The 13,380-nt window shown below is 42.3% G+C and overlaps 1 protein-coding gene across 8 annotated transcripts in view; it reads left to right on the top strand.

Annotated features, from left to right (window-relative positions):
• Positions 1–13,380, top strand: part of MAST2 (microtubule associated serine/threonine kinase 2) — a 165,331-nt gene that overhangs the window by 86,241 nt on the left and 65,710 nt on the right. For 4 of the 8 annotated variants that reach the window (XM_081948304.1, XM_081948302.1, XM_081948301.1 and 1 more), the window contains exon 5: positions 2,403–2,609. The exons of 3 other annotated variants lie outside the window; for them this stretch is intronic. In XM_081948304.1, the coding sequence (XP_081804430.1) occupies positions 2,403–2,609 (207 nt within the window). Of the gene's footprint in view, positions 1–814; positions 1,076–2,402; positions 2,610–13,380 lie in introns of those variants that run through there. One more of the 8 variants, XM_081948308.1, reaches the window with a different exon arrangement.

The raw sequence follows: 13,380 nt of genomic DNA, 5'->3' as shown, positions 1-13,380 counted from the left end.
GATTCTTCTTCAAAAAGATTCTGTGATCTTCTCAAAAAAATCAATAGCATTTGAACCCTTGTTTTTACCAGTTCATTCCTAGATTCATTTTAGGAATCGTAACTGCCAGAACACATTTTCCATCTCCTGGAAGTCTAATAAAATAGTTTAATAATTTAGGTTTGAATTGTATTTTAATATAAGAAAATTATACAGAATAAGGCATAAGAAGGCATGACATTGTTCTAGTGGTGGGTTCCTAGCAGTTCGGACTGGTTCGGCCATACCGGTAGTGGTTTGGTGGCCTGGGTCGTTGGAACCCGCAGTGACCCATGCCTGCCATGCCCCTGACCCGGTTCTCTGGGCAGCGCCATGGGTGGCGCCATATTGTTTTTTGCTTCTGAGCATGCTCAGAACAATTTTTATTGCAATGCACCTGCGCACACAGCGCACCCACGAGCAAACCGGCAGTAGTGACTGCCGGAACCCACCCCTGCATTGTTCCCTGATTAACATCCAAAAGGAAATATCAAAAATGATCCGAAGAGCAGCTGCTCATAGCTTTGTTGGAAATCTGGCTCAGAGCAGTGCCCGAGTACTACTTTTACAGTGTGAGTTTTCATGTTGGTATGCAAGACTTCTGCCAAATGTTTTTGCTCATGTGCCATTTCTCCCTCTTGGTTTCTGTTTTCCTTGCTGCTTGCTGAAGTGAACAAACATTTGTCAGTGATTTGTTGAGCTGCAGTGTGATTGGTGGTAGAAGTATGCTGTAGGATGGCTGTGTGATAAAAAAAAGTCCAGTCCTTATTTCAGGCTTCACAGTCCTAGTACTTCATACTGGTTGTCTATGATTTAGCTGTTTCGGGAGGTTATAAATAAATTTCAAAAAATTTCTTTGAAAGCTTTTGGACAGCATCTGATAGTTATGAACAGAAGTTCACTGCATAGAATATGTGACTGATATTGGGCCTTTGCTGCAAGCTAAGTATTGGATTTAACCGGCTCTAAGATCTCTGGTTGTTGAGCAAAGTGTGTCACGCAGTGAAATGATGAAACGAAGAAGAGAGCGATTTGGAGCGCCATCTCTACGCATTCAGTAAGGCTCGTTTTGGAAAATAGATTTCCGTATCTTAAGTAATCTTATTGGAATATTTGTTCCTGAATTAGTGTTTAAAACATGTTCTCATGTTTTTTAGTAGAAAAAAAGGACAGTTTATGTACTATTAGTAATACAAGATATTTCCCCTAAATGAATGCTTTCACCTCTTGAAATAAATATTCTTAATTTTTGTTAATCTTTATAATTAATGGAGGAGTAATGTAGAAGTAGTAAAAAATAACCAGTGCTTAACCTAATATTTTATAAAACGAGTCAGTGTATTTGGATTTTTGTATTCATTTGCATAAACTGAATAAATGTTGACTCTTAGGTTTTATATGTTTTAACTCTTACAATCATATGGCTAATAATTCAAATAAAGTATTTAGTATAGTAAAGACTAAAACTTTATCTGCATTTTTCCCAATTCAGATCCTTCAGATAAAGTTTGTCTCTCTCTCTCTCCCCCCCTGTATGTATGTATGTATGTATGTATGTATGTATGTATGTATACATACATACATACATACATACATACATACATCACCTTTTAGAAATAAGTGAAATCAGCCATTTTGTCTACAATTGGCCAAATATTAAGAAAAGTCCTGTTGCAAATGTCATTTTTGCCATTTGCGAGAAAACTGCCTGTGGTTTATTAATTATTTATTTGATTAGAAAAAAGGAAATGGCACCCATTCCTTTGATAGTTCTAGGTGATTTACATGGTACAATAAAAGTGTAACTCAAATTCTAACATCATGATCAGCAACATTAAAATAATAATAATAATAATATCCACACGTAGTTATAGTAAAAATTAGATTTGATTTATTTCTACCGGCAATTCATTGCAAACTATGGCCCCAGTTATGGAGAAAACTAAATTTGTCATGGGTCCAACAAAAGACATTCCACTGAAGACTTAAATATAGTGAATAGACTCTATGGAGACAGGCACATTAAAATGTCATTGAATGCAAGTAGATTTATCATTAAAAGTGAGGACAATATAGAGGACTCTGTCATCAGTCTGTAAATTCCAATTCAGTATTGAAACCAATTTTAAGAGCTCATGCTTTTATGTGATCAAGCTTTAAGACACATATGGACTAACTGACAAGCCATGGTCTTTATGTATAGCTTTAGTACTTTTTGTTTACAGTGTCTAATAAGATCTCAAACCTTGAGGGATTTTGAAGATGGAGATACATCTGGTTAGGAGTGGATACATTATTGTCAGGAACATGATTTTGTTTTCTGAAAAGACTAGAGATGTGAGATGATTTAGAAATTGACTCTTTCTGTTGTGGTACTTTATCAGAATCTCCTCTCCTTTCCTCTCCCACTGCCGAGGAAGCGATGTCCATCAACATATGTTCTCCCCTACATCTGCTCCAAGTCTGCAACATCTTAAAATTCCACTTAGTGCTGATTGTGCCCTTGCAACCTCTCCTCTAGTATTTTACCTCAACCCACAACCTCAAAGCAACCCTGGTAGTCCCTGCCACAGCAGCCCACTTCAGTGGAGGTAAGGAGGAACTTACACTGGGAGCGTTTTATGTGGAATATTTTAGATATTTTAAGGCACTTTTTAACATTCAATATACTATTGTATTCACATAGCTAATGCTAAGGTAATGTCCAATTCATTTATCAGTTGCCCCTCTTATTTTACCAAATAATAAAGGCATCTTGGGCAGTGACGGATTAAAGCTCACTGGTAGCCTAAGCACTGACAAATCTTGGTGACCTCTTCCTTTGTACATACTATACAAATCTTCATTGGTTTTTTCTTTCTTTCTCAATTTTGTGGTGTCCCCTTTGGGCTTCGTGCCTTAAGCACATGCTTAGTCTGCTTAATGGTTAATACACCACTGATCTTGGACCAGACATGTATACTAAAGGTTTTGTTGATTCACATGGTTTTACATGTTAAAGGTGTAAAATTAAAGAGGTGTTTCAGTGCAGATCTGAGTAACAAAAGATTAATGTAGGTATAAGGGAGAATTAAAGATTCCCCTTGCACACATATGCTAGTTGTTCCCAACTCTAGGGGGCGATGCTCATCTCCGTTTCAAAGCTGAAGAGCCAGCGTTGTCCGAAGATGTCTCCGTGGTCATGTGGCCTGCATGACTAAATGCTGAAGCTGCACAGAACACTGTTACCTTCCCACCAAAGTGGCCCCTATTTTTCTACTTGCATTTTTACGTGCTTTTGAACTGCTAGGCTGGCAGAAGCTGAGACAAGTAACGAGGGCTCCCTCCGTTACACAGTACTAGGGATTTGAACCGCCGAACTGCTGACCTTTCTCCTAGGCTCTGCTTGGAGTGTCCAAGCATGGGTTAACTTCAGCTTGCTGCCCAAGGACTGAGTTCAAAGTTCATGTAGCCTGCTTCCTTTAGAGGCCAGTTTTAAAAAACTCAGTCGCCCTAAAAGGATGCAGTTGGGGAGCTCCAGTCCTTAATTACAAGGTTGGATTCTCCAAACAGTAAAATAGTATATGTAGCCTTTTATTATTTTTGTTCTAGAAATAGCATAGGATTGTGACTATCAGTTGGAATTGCCTTTCCTATTCGTGTGGAGCAGGCTGCTTGGAGTGAGGCTGCCTTCCGCATTACCCGCGGTTGAGATACCACAGCAGGGGGGCTTGTTAGCAGCTGCTGGCGAGCCTGGGGCCAGGTAGGTAGTTAGCCCCCCCCCCCCGAATGCTGTGGGAGCTCTCCTGTAGCTGCGGAGGCTGACAAAGCCCCTCCGCAGTTTCCGACAGTCCTCGGTGCCGCTCTGAGCCTCGCGGTGGCCATTTTGGACCGTTTGAAAGTGGCGCGAAAATTCCTGGGCCATTTTAAACCGCGCTTCCTGACTCCTGAGCAGATCGTCGCTGGGAGGGGTCACTAATTGAAGGACCTGGTTCCCGGTCTCCAGACAGGTTTCCCCCCCCCCCCCCCGAGAAACAACATTCCCTAGCGGCTGCAGTGTGTTTGGTTGTTGTTTTGGCCATACCCTGCTTTAATTTAAGCACGGATCTGCAGGTGCTTTGGACTTTTCCGTAAGGCGCCTTTTTGTCCTGCTTAAACTCTATCTCGCCCAGACAGAGGCCCTTTGTTTGGACTTGGGACTTGAATTGACTATTGCCTTATCACCATCTACAACAATCCTGCGGTGTAGAGTTGACTGGTTTTGCCTCGCCTCTTCAGCATGGCATCCACCAGCGCAGCCAAGGAGATAGATCAAGCAGGCTCACCTCTCTCTAAGCGTAGCAGGCCAGGGCCTGCTGGCAAGGGTAAAGTACCGGGAACCCTCCAAAAGGGAAGCAGCCCAAACCTCTGAAGTGTCTAAAGCATCAGCTAGGTTGGCGGAGAGAAGCCAGAGGGCCCTGGAGAAACAATTTCAAAAAGCCCAAAGGCTTGTCCTCCCCCCCCCCCCGTGGAGGCTCCTGCTGGGCCTTCTCTGCCTTCTTTTCATAGGGAAATCTCACCTGTTGGAGGAAGGGGACTTTGATCTATCATCAGACCACTCTGGGGAATCCCCAAGTCCCTCCCTAGTGGGAGGGTCAATACAGGAGGCCTGTTCCCTCATAGAGGAGGAGATTCCCTTACTCCAGGCACCTAGATCTCGGGACCGTCGCCCAGCTGAGGACCAGGGCCACAATCTCTCCAATGAGATGAGGGAGGTCATTGCCAGCGCAATATCTCAGGGTATTGCTGAGGGCATGAGACAGCTAAGTCACTGCCTGCCTCGCCAGGGCCATTCTAAGGCCAGGCCCCAGGAGGCGGGTCCCAAAGACCAGACAGGAAGGTCAGCGAGAAATCCAAGGCAGAGGAGGGTAGTCAGGAGGCCCCGGAATTGTCGGAAGATGAAAATCCTGCTCCTGATCCCACTGCCTTTTCTGGATTATTTAAATCTTCCATGTTCAAGGCCATCCTCACTAAGGCCAAGACATCCTCCATCCAGATGGGTCTCGCAGGCCAGGCCAGCAAGGAGACCACAGAGCAAGGCAATAAGGAGACCACTGGATCCCCAGACCCAGGCGCCGGCCTCTTCAAGGAGGCTTCTCTGCCCCAAAAGCTAGTTCTAGCTCCCCAGCTGTTCCTGGATGTTATCCAGCATCAGTGGGCTCAGCCAGGGTCCTTGGCCAATCTGAGTGGGGCAGATAAGAAGCTCTACTCAATGGAGAGCAATATTGAGGATCTCTTAAAGCTTCCCCTGGTGGATGATCCCATAGTTGCCCTAACTTCCAACTCCGTTCTTCCAGCCGATCTGCTGGAAGGACTTAAGGCGGAGGATAAAAAGGCGGAGAAGACCTGTCATAAGACCCATCAGGCCACCGCATGGGCCATAAAGGCCTCTTCCTCCTCCTCCTATTTCAGCAGGGCCTCACTTTTCTGGCTCCGTAAACTACAAGTCAATTACCAGCTGGCAACACTAGGTTGAGCCAGGACATCAACAAAATTATTGCCGCAGTCAAATATTCAGCTGACGCTTCACTTAATGCCACCAAATGTTCTTCAAGGGCATTAGCTTCCAATGTAACATCGCACCATCTGCTGTGGCTTAGACATTGGCAGGCGGACATGAAGGCAAAGTGGAAGCTCGCTTCCGCCCCCTTCAAAGGGGGGAAGCTCTTCAGAGAGGCTTTGCATTCAGTCTTAATAGAATCCAAGGACAAACACGAGATTTTGCCAGCTGTCACCAAGAAGGCTGATCGCAAGAACCAATCTTACTACCGCAGTCAGCCTTTTCGGAATGCGGATCCTACAATCGCCTCTGGAGATTTTAACCGTTCCTACTCACGACTGCAAGATTGCACACATGATAGGGCATCGTTTAGGGACAAGAACAGGCAGCAGGGTAACTGCAAGTCCTTTTGAAGGGGGGTTCTCAAACCGCTCCTTTCGTAGGAATAAGTGACCATCTCCGATCCCCTCCCATAGGCGGGCATCTGCAACTCTGCACCAACAGGTGGGAGGAGTTGATGACAGACGCCTGGGTCTTGAACATAGTCTGTCACGGCCTTACCCTAGACTTCCTGCATTGCAGTACTTCCCTGGGCATGGCTGCATGCACGGGATCTTCAGTGGTTACTTCTCCTGATTCAGCGACGCAAGGCCAGCAACTCCAAGAAGGTGGTGAGCATTCCTCCAAAGGTGGCAGTCTGCAGCACTGAAGAGGGGGTTTCAAGGAACCAGAGCGTCTGGTCATAACAACGGACACCAGCTTGTACGGCTGGGGCGCCCATCTACAGACGCACATGACGCAGGGCAGATGGTCACAGGGGGAGCTCGCCAACAACATAAACTGGCTGGAGTTCAGAGCCGCCAGGATAGCCCTGCGCCACTTCCGTCAGTTCATTGAAGGATCCCACGTCTTAATACTGAAGGACAACATCTCCACCAAGGCCTATATCAACCACCAGGGCGGAACTCAATCGAAGGCCCTGATGAAGGAGGCAGAAGCCCTAGGGTGATGGACAGAGTGCCACCTTGAGTCATTGAGAGTGGATCACATCTCGGGGGGAGAAGAACGTGACAGCAGACTGGCTAAGCAGAACAACCATCAGCAACTCGGAATAGCGACTTCACCCATCTCTGTTTCACCAACTGACCCAGAGTTTTGGCCTTCCGACGATAGACCTGTTCGCCAGTCTGGAGAACACACACCGTCCCCGGTTCTTCTCAAGGTTCCAATGTTCCAGCACAGAAGGGACGGACACCCTTCGGTGCTGCTGGCGTCCTGACCTATTATGCGCATTTTCACCTCTCCCCTTGATACCTCAGGTGATCAGGAAGATCTTGTTGGAGGGCGCCGAGGTGCTGCTAGTCGCTCCGCACTGGCCAAGGATGTCCTGGTTCGCCGACCTTGTCAGCCTGTCAGTGACCAAGCACTGGCGCATACCTCAGGAGCAGATCTCCCTCAGCCAAAGGGCCATTCCGCATCCGGATCCTCAATGGCTCCAATTGGCATTTGGCCCTTGAGGGGGACCTCCTGAGGCAGGACAACTTCTCTGATAAGGTCATCCGCACTATCCAGGCATCCAGACAACCTTCTATGGTGCGGCTCTATGATGCAACATGGACAATCTTTTCCTCTTGGTGTCAGTCCCATCGCATCCATGCCAAAGCAGCAACCATTCCACAAATCCTGGATTTCCTCCAGGAGGGGTTGGAAAAGGGCCTTGCCCCCAACATGCTTCGGAGACAGACGGCTGCCCTAGCCACCATTTTGTCCAGAGACGCTTCTCAACCCCTCAGCAGACACCCAAGGGTCCGCAGTTTCCTAAAGGGGGCTACCAACCTCCGCCCCCCGACTGTACACCGATACCCTACTTGGGACCAACAGTTGTCCTGCAGACCTTAACAACTGTGCTATTTGAACTGATTCGTTCCATTAGCCTACGACATTTGTCATTTAAGACTGCCTTTCTCGTATCCATCACTTCAGCGCGCAGAATTTCAGAGCTGGCAGCGCTTTCAGTTAGGGAGGACCTTTGTATTATACATTTGGACAGAGTCATTCTGCAATTGGACCCAGCGTTTCTCCCGAAAATTAATATCTTATTAATTATTTACTTATTAAAAGGACGGAGGTCATCCTCCCCGGCTTTGCCCACATCCCAGACATCCCAGGGAGCATGTCTGGCACAAATTGGATGTGCGCTGCGCTGTGCGGGTATACAAAAAGAGGACAGCTTCCTTTTGCAAGTCGGAATCATTCTTCATATCATTCTAGCCCATCTCCATGGGCAGGAAGGTGTCATCTTCCACCATAGGACGTTGGCTGCGCGCCTGCATTAAGCTAGTTTGCGAACATCAAGCTAGGCCTGTTCCTCCTCGTATAGCAGCGCACTCCATGAGGAGTGCCATGACTATGGCCGCTTGGGCCACACAAGCGCCTATCGAGGAGATATGCAGGGCAGCTACCTGGTCCTCACTGTTTCCATTCATTCGGAATTACAGATTGGATTCCTTTGCTGCCTCAGAAGCTTCCTTTGGAAGACAGGTCTTGCAATGGGTCATTGCGACTCCCGCTAACCAGGACATTCTTTCTTCCCACCCTGGGACTACATAGCTTGGGTATGTCCCATGCTTGGACACTCCAGGCAGCGCCTAGGAGAATGACCGTTGGCTTACCTGAATGATTGTTCTCTAGGCGCTGCGGGAGTATCCAACCACGCCCTGGGGTCGTCCGTAGGTGCGTATGTTACCACCTCTGAGGACATAGAACACATGGGTACAACATCCTTCTAGGGCTTATCCCTTCATTTTTTAAAACTGGCCTCTAAAGGGAGCAGGAGGCGTGGTTACACGAACTTTAAACTCAGTCCTTGGGCAGCAAGCTGAAGTTAACCCATGCTTGGACACTCCCGCAGCGCCTAGAGAACGACCATTCAGATAAGCCAACGGTCATTCTGATCGACAAGCTCAGCAGCCACTGAGCCACCGTTTCTCAATATAGGTATATATTGGCTTAATCACCTTCTTTTATCTTTTTTAGCAGTAAGTTTTAACTTGCTTCTTATTCTAAAATAAATTAAGATTTCTTAATATTTTTTCCTTTTTACATATTAACAAATGCTGTTTAAGGCTGTGCATTTCAATTCATATTTATCCATTCAGGCTTGCCTGGGCATTTTAAAGGTTTTAATACTTTGTAATAAAATAGATTTTGTGTTTGTGTGTGTGTTCATGCTTAGTTAAACAGTTACAGATATGAGATATGAGACCACATCGTCTGCTGCATCTAATTGGATGACTTTTGCGTCTGCTCCCCTAAAGTTGTTCAAGAAAAAAATCTCTATCTCTATATCCACACACACCCCTCAAACCCCATCCCATGTGTCTGTGTGAGACAGAGAAAAAAAAAGAGAGCGAAAAGGAGAATGTAGGAGCTTTTTAAACAGATCTGTCTTAATATTCTCTATACAAACTCATAATTCACAATTAAAAGAAGGGCTGTTGATTCTTTCCAACGTTCTTAAGATGATTCACATTGTTGAAGAAAGACTGCTATTAAAATGTGGAAAAAGCCATGAGTGGCAAGGAATGCAATTTGGAGAATAAGGTGCAACCCAGAAAAATTGTTGAGACTTGGATAATATGAATAAAGTGAATGCCATATGAAATGATGTGGAAAAGGAAGAAGAGAAGAATAGTATCAACAACTACCTTTTAGGCTGAGACATTTTATTTGAAGTGTTTTCTTTTAATTTTAATAATGAAATTACTGGAATAGTCCTTATTGCAGTCTATCTCCATTTTTTATTGGGCTTGATGTCCATAAAACTATGGCTAAAATGTTTTAAAATGAAATGTAATTTGGTCCTAGAGTCTTAAGGATAGGGCCTGCAGTCAGAGGTTGAGGGTAAGTGATCAGGTAGTGGGGCAGACCAGGCATTCATATATAGAATGACATGATGGAGCTGACATTGCATCCTTTATCCTTTCCTTCCTGCCCACCTACCCAACTGAGTCTGATCAAAGAGTGGGGCTATGGATTTCTCCTTAATTCCAGATGTTCATTTTATTACTTTTACTTTAAAATGTGATGTTCTTTTCTGCATCGCAATAATGCTTACTCCTAAATAAGAAATATGATTTGCTTTGTAAAATATAGAGCTGTGCACATAAAATACAGAATAAAATGTTGCAATGAATGTTCATGCATAAATTAAAACAAATCTTGTGAACAGTTTGAAAAATGTATGCGATACAACCAGAAAACATTCAATTGGATGTTAGGAACTGAACTGCTGACAAGTATATAGTTTTCATTGAAGGAAATAGTACTTATAAGAAGGAGTAAAAATATGAATAAGAAGCATAATTTTTTAAAATATAAAGTCAACACACATTCATGAAGAAAATTACATTTTACTTTTACCAATGTAACTTTATGGTTCTACATTTTCAGAAGTTCATCTGCCATTCAAAACTTGTTGATAATCAATAGATATGCAATCGTGTCTCAGAAAACAAGACATTAAAAAAGAAGTGTTATAAACACTAACACATATACATATATTGTCCCCCAGTTGAATATTGATTAATATATTATATTAATATATTATGACAATATCAATCCAGTGGACCCTGTCAAGCAGCGCTTATATGCTATGTCATAGATAGAAGGAAGTGAACTTCCAATAATCTTTTCTGCCATACTCACCACTCCACTTTGCACAGCCTTCCTCTCTGAAACAGTAATAGCTCCAAACTAAACAGCAATACAATATGGCAGAATTCTTTTAATTGCCACTCTATAGAAAGTGGTAAGGACAGGAGAAGAAAGATGTGCTCTTCTCATACGACACAGAAAATGCAGGCATTGCTGTGCCAGTCTCACCAGTGTTTCACTATTGAGCAATCAAGCTAACCTGCTTGTCAGCTGCACATGCAAAAACTTAATCCTACTAACCACCTCCACATTTGAATCATTAATGCACCAAGGTTACCAGCATTTTCTGAAATTGATAATGATCTCTTTTATTTTTCCTACTTTCAAAATTAGGCTGTTTTTATTATACCAGTTCATCAAATCATCTACCTCACAGGTGTCAAATGTGCAGCGTCATATTGCCATCACGTGACATTTGACAATGTTTTTCCCATTCGCGCAGCTGGGGTTGGCGTGGCCTGTGTGTGACACATCTGGCCTGCAGGGCACCAGTTTGATACCCCTGCTCTACCTCCAGTAATCACCCTCATTATCCTGAATAAGGTCCACCACTGTTGTGTCATCCACATACTTTACAATATGGTTGGTGACGAGCATATAGCTTCTCAACTTGCAAAAAGTGACTCTGGATGGCTGAACAACAATCAAATAAAACAATATTATATACAGAAATGATAAAATTAAGAAGATTTCCTCTGACTGTCTCCTTTGAATTTTAAAATGGTGATAAAAATGAGATTTCATTAGAGTGTGTTAAATTTATGTTTAAGATCTAGGTCAAACTGAGCTGTGCTAAGAGAGATTTCTTAAATATAGCAGTGATAGCTGAATTCTTGCCATCCATATCAATTGATTCTGAACTATGTTAATCCCCAAAAGTGGAGGAATACTGGAAACCCCTAACTATAAGATGCTTTGCCTTTCTTAGCTCGGTTAGAAGAGTGATGCATCTGATAGTGTATCTCCTATTTGTATATTGGAACATAGGATTATATCCAAGTAATTTTATGTTCTAATCTTGTATTTCAGAAGAGCATGAATATATATTGGTATTATAAATTTTGATAAAGCAGCTCAGAGAAAACATTGCAAATATGTCAACCATTCTAGCAATGTTCACACGAGCCTATTTAATAAAATGGAACGTAACTTTTTAAAATTATATGTTTTATTAAATGATATTATCTATTATCAGATTATCTGTTGAGCCATTTTCTTTGCACAGCCAGCTGCCCTGTTTTTATTTCTCTTGCTCTACTATAGAGATAAAAAAAGGAAATTCATTTTTCTTTTGAGTAATAGGTTGCTTGGAAGTGTTGTTTGTTTCTGTCTCATGTAGGATATAAATTCAATAGCAGTTTTTAGATCTGCAACTGATTATATTTAAAGTAAGATTGTAATTTGGGAATTGAGCATAATGATAGAATGCGCCAAACATGCGTTTCCTGTTTTAAAATATTTTTAATTATCTGTTGTGTTTTATTAAGTATACTTCTTCATTTAAGAAAGTATTACTTGCCTGTGTTTTATAAAATACCTTGTAAAATTATATAATTTCTAAGTTGACATTCTCACTTCCTGTTATTTATATATGTATATATGTATAAATTTATTTACACACACACAATTTAAATTTATATTTATACAAATGACAAGATTTTCTTTTGTATACTAAAATTGGAAATTAATATGTAAACAGTTTATAAATGTAAATGTATTTGTTAGGTTTACACAGAATCCTGTTTATGAAACCCTAATCCAGATCCTTAGTTCATTTATAACTTGAAGGGAAACAACATTTTAAGCACATTTTTGCTGTTTATTCCCAAATATTTCCCCAAAATGTTCTTAAAGTTGCACTTAAAATTTCTTTCATTAGAGATCGAAAGAAACTCACCCTGTGAATGCCATCAAACTTGCCATTCTGAAGATCTTTAATATTTAAATGAAGTAAAAAACTAATTCCAAAACTGATTAAAAATAAGGTTCAGCAATTGGAAGAAAGATTTTTTACCAACAATTGGTCAATGGACTCAGAAGGTGGCGGGGTTCGCTGAAATGGCAAAAATCTCAGCTTTCTTAAAAGGTCAGAAGCAGGAGAATTATACACAGGAATGGGTAAAATGGATTGATTACATACAGAATAAATACCAGACTAGGAAGTACTATGTAGCCTTTAGGTAAGAATGTTTAGACTGATAGATGATCAGAGTAAATAATATATGGGATGCTTGGAATTGTTAGAGTGGTGTATAGCGGAAGTCAGGGGGGTGGGTTTGAGTGGGAGGTGGGGGAGGGTTAGGGTGGAGGGCGGGGCAATATATATGTATAAATAAACTAGAAGATGGGATTAATGAAATATTGTTATTTTAAGAGAAATTTATATTATGAGTTATATATGTTAAATTAGCTTAGAAGATGGGATTAATGTGCTATTGTTACTTTAAGAGAAATTTATATTGTGATTGTTGGGAGGAGAGGGGGTACAATATGTGAACGAGTAATTTACTTTAAGACGGGGGGAGGGGAGGGGGTAAAGTATTTGGTATAATACTTGAATGAGAATTTCTGCGGGGGGGGGGGGTTGGGGGGAGGGGAGGGGGCATAGTATTTGTATGTGATTTATACTGTATGGGGGGGTTAAAAGGGGGAAAATTTGTCTGTATAAAACTTTTTCAATTAAAAAAAAAAGGTTCAGCTGAGCTTTGCATCGATTTAGGCTATGTTATGTTTGTGATCATAGATGGATTTGCTTGTCTTCCAGCCACTCCATTTGCAAGCTGACCACAAAAACTTTAGTGCCTGCCAACTACATTTAAAGACCAGATGTATGGAATATATGTGGACCATCCCATGCTCTCTTCTTGCTCAGGAGACATTTTGCCAACTAGGATCCATCCTTGGCCACCAATCTTTGCTGTAATGCTGTCCCTGCTCCTTCAGGGATGTCTAGCTTACCATATCCTCACCAGAAATCTTCACTGATACTGCTTTCTCGAAATCTTCTGAGCTATATCCAAAACGTCATAGACTGTGTGACTGGCCCCTTTAAAGTGATATTTTGAGAAATGTTTCCACTTTTAGAGGATGAGAAATGGGAATGTGCTTCTTCATACAAATAAATACAC

Source organism: Natrix helvetica (assembly GCF_964273705.1).
Source record: "Natrix helvetica genome assembly, chromosome: 3".
NCBI classification, from domain to species: Eukaryota; Metazoa; Chordata; class Lepidosauria; order Squamata; family Natricidae; genus Natrix; species Natrix helvetica.
The sequence above is the reverse complement of the archived record's forward strand: the minus strand, read 5'-3'. Positions and strand labels throughout refer to the sequence as shown.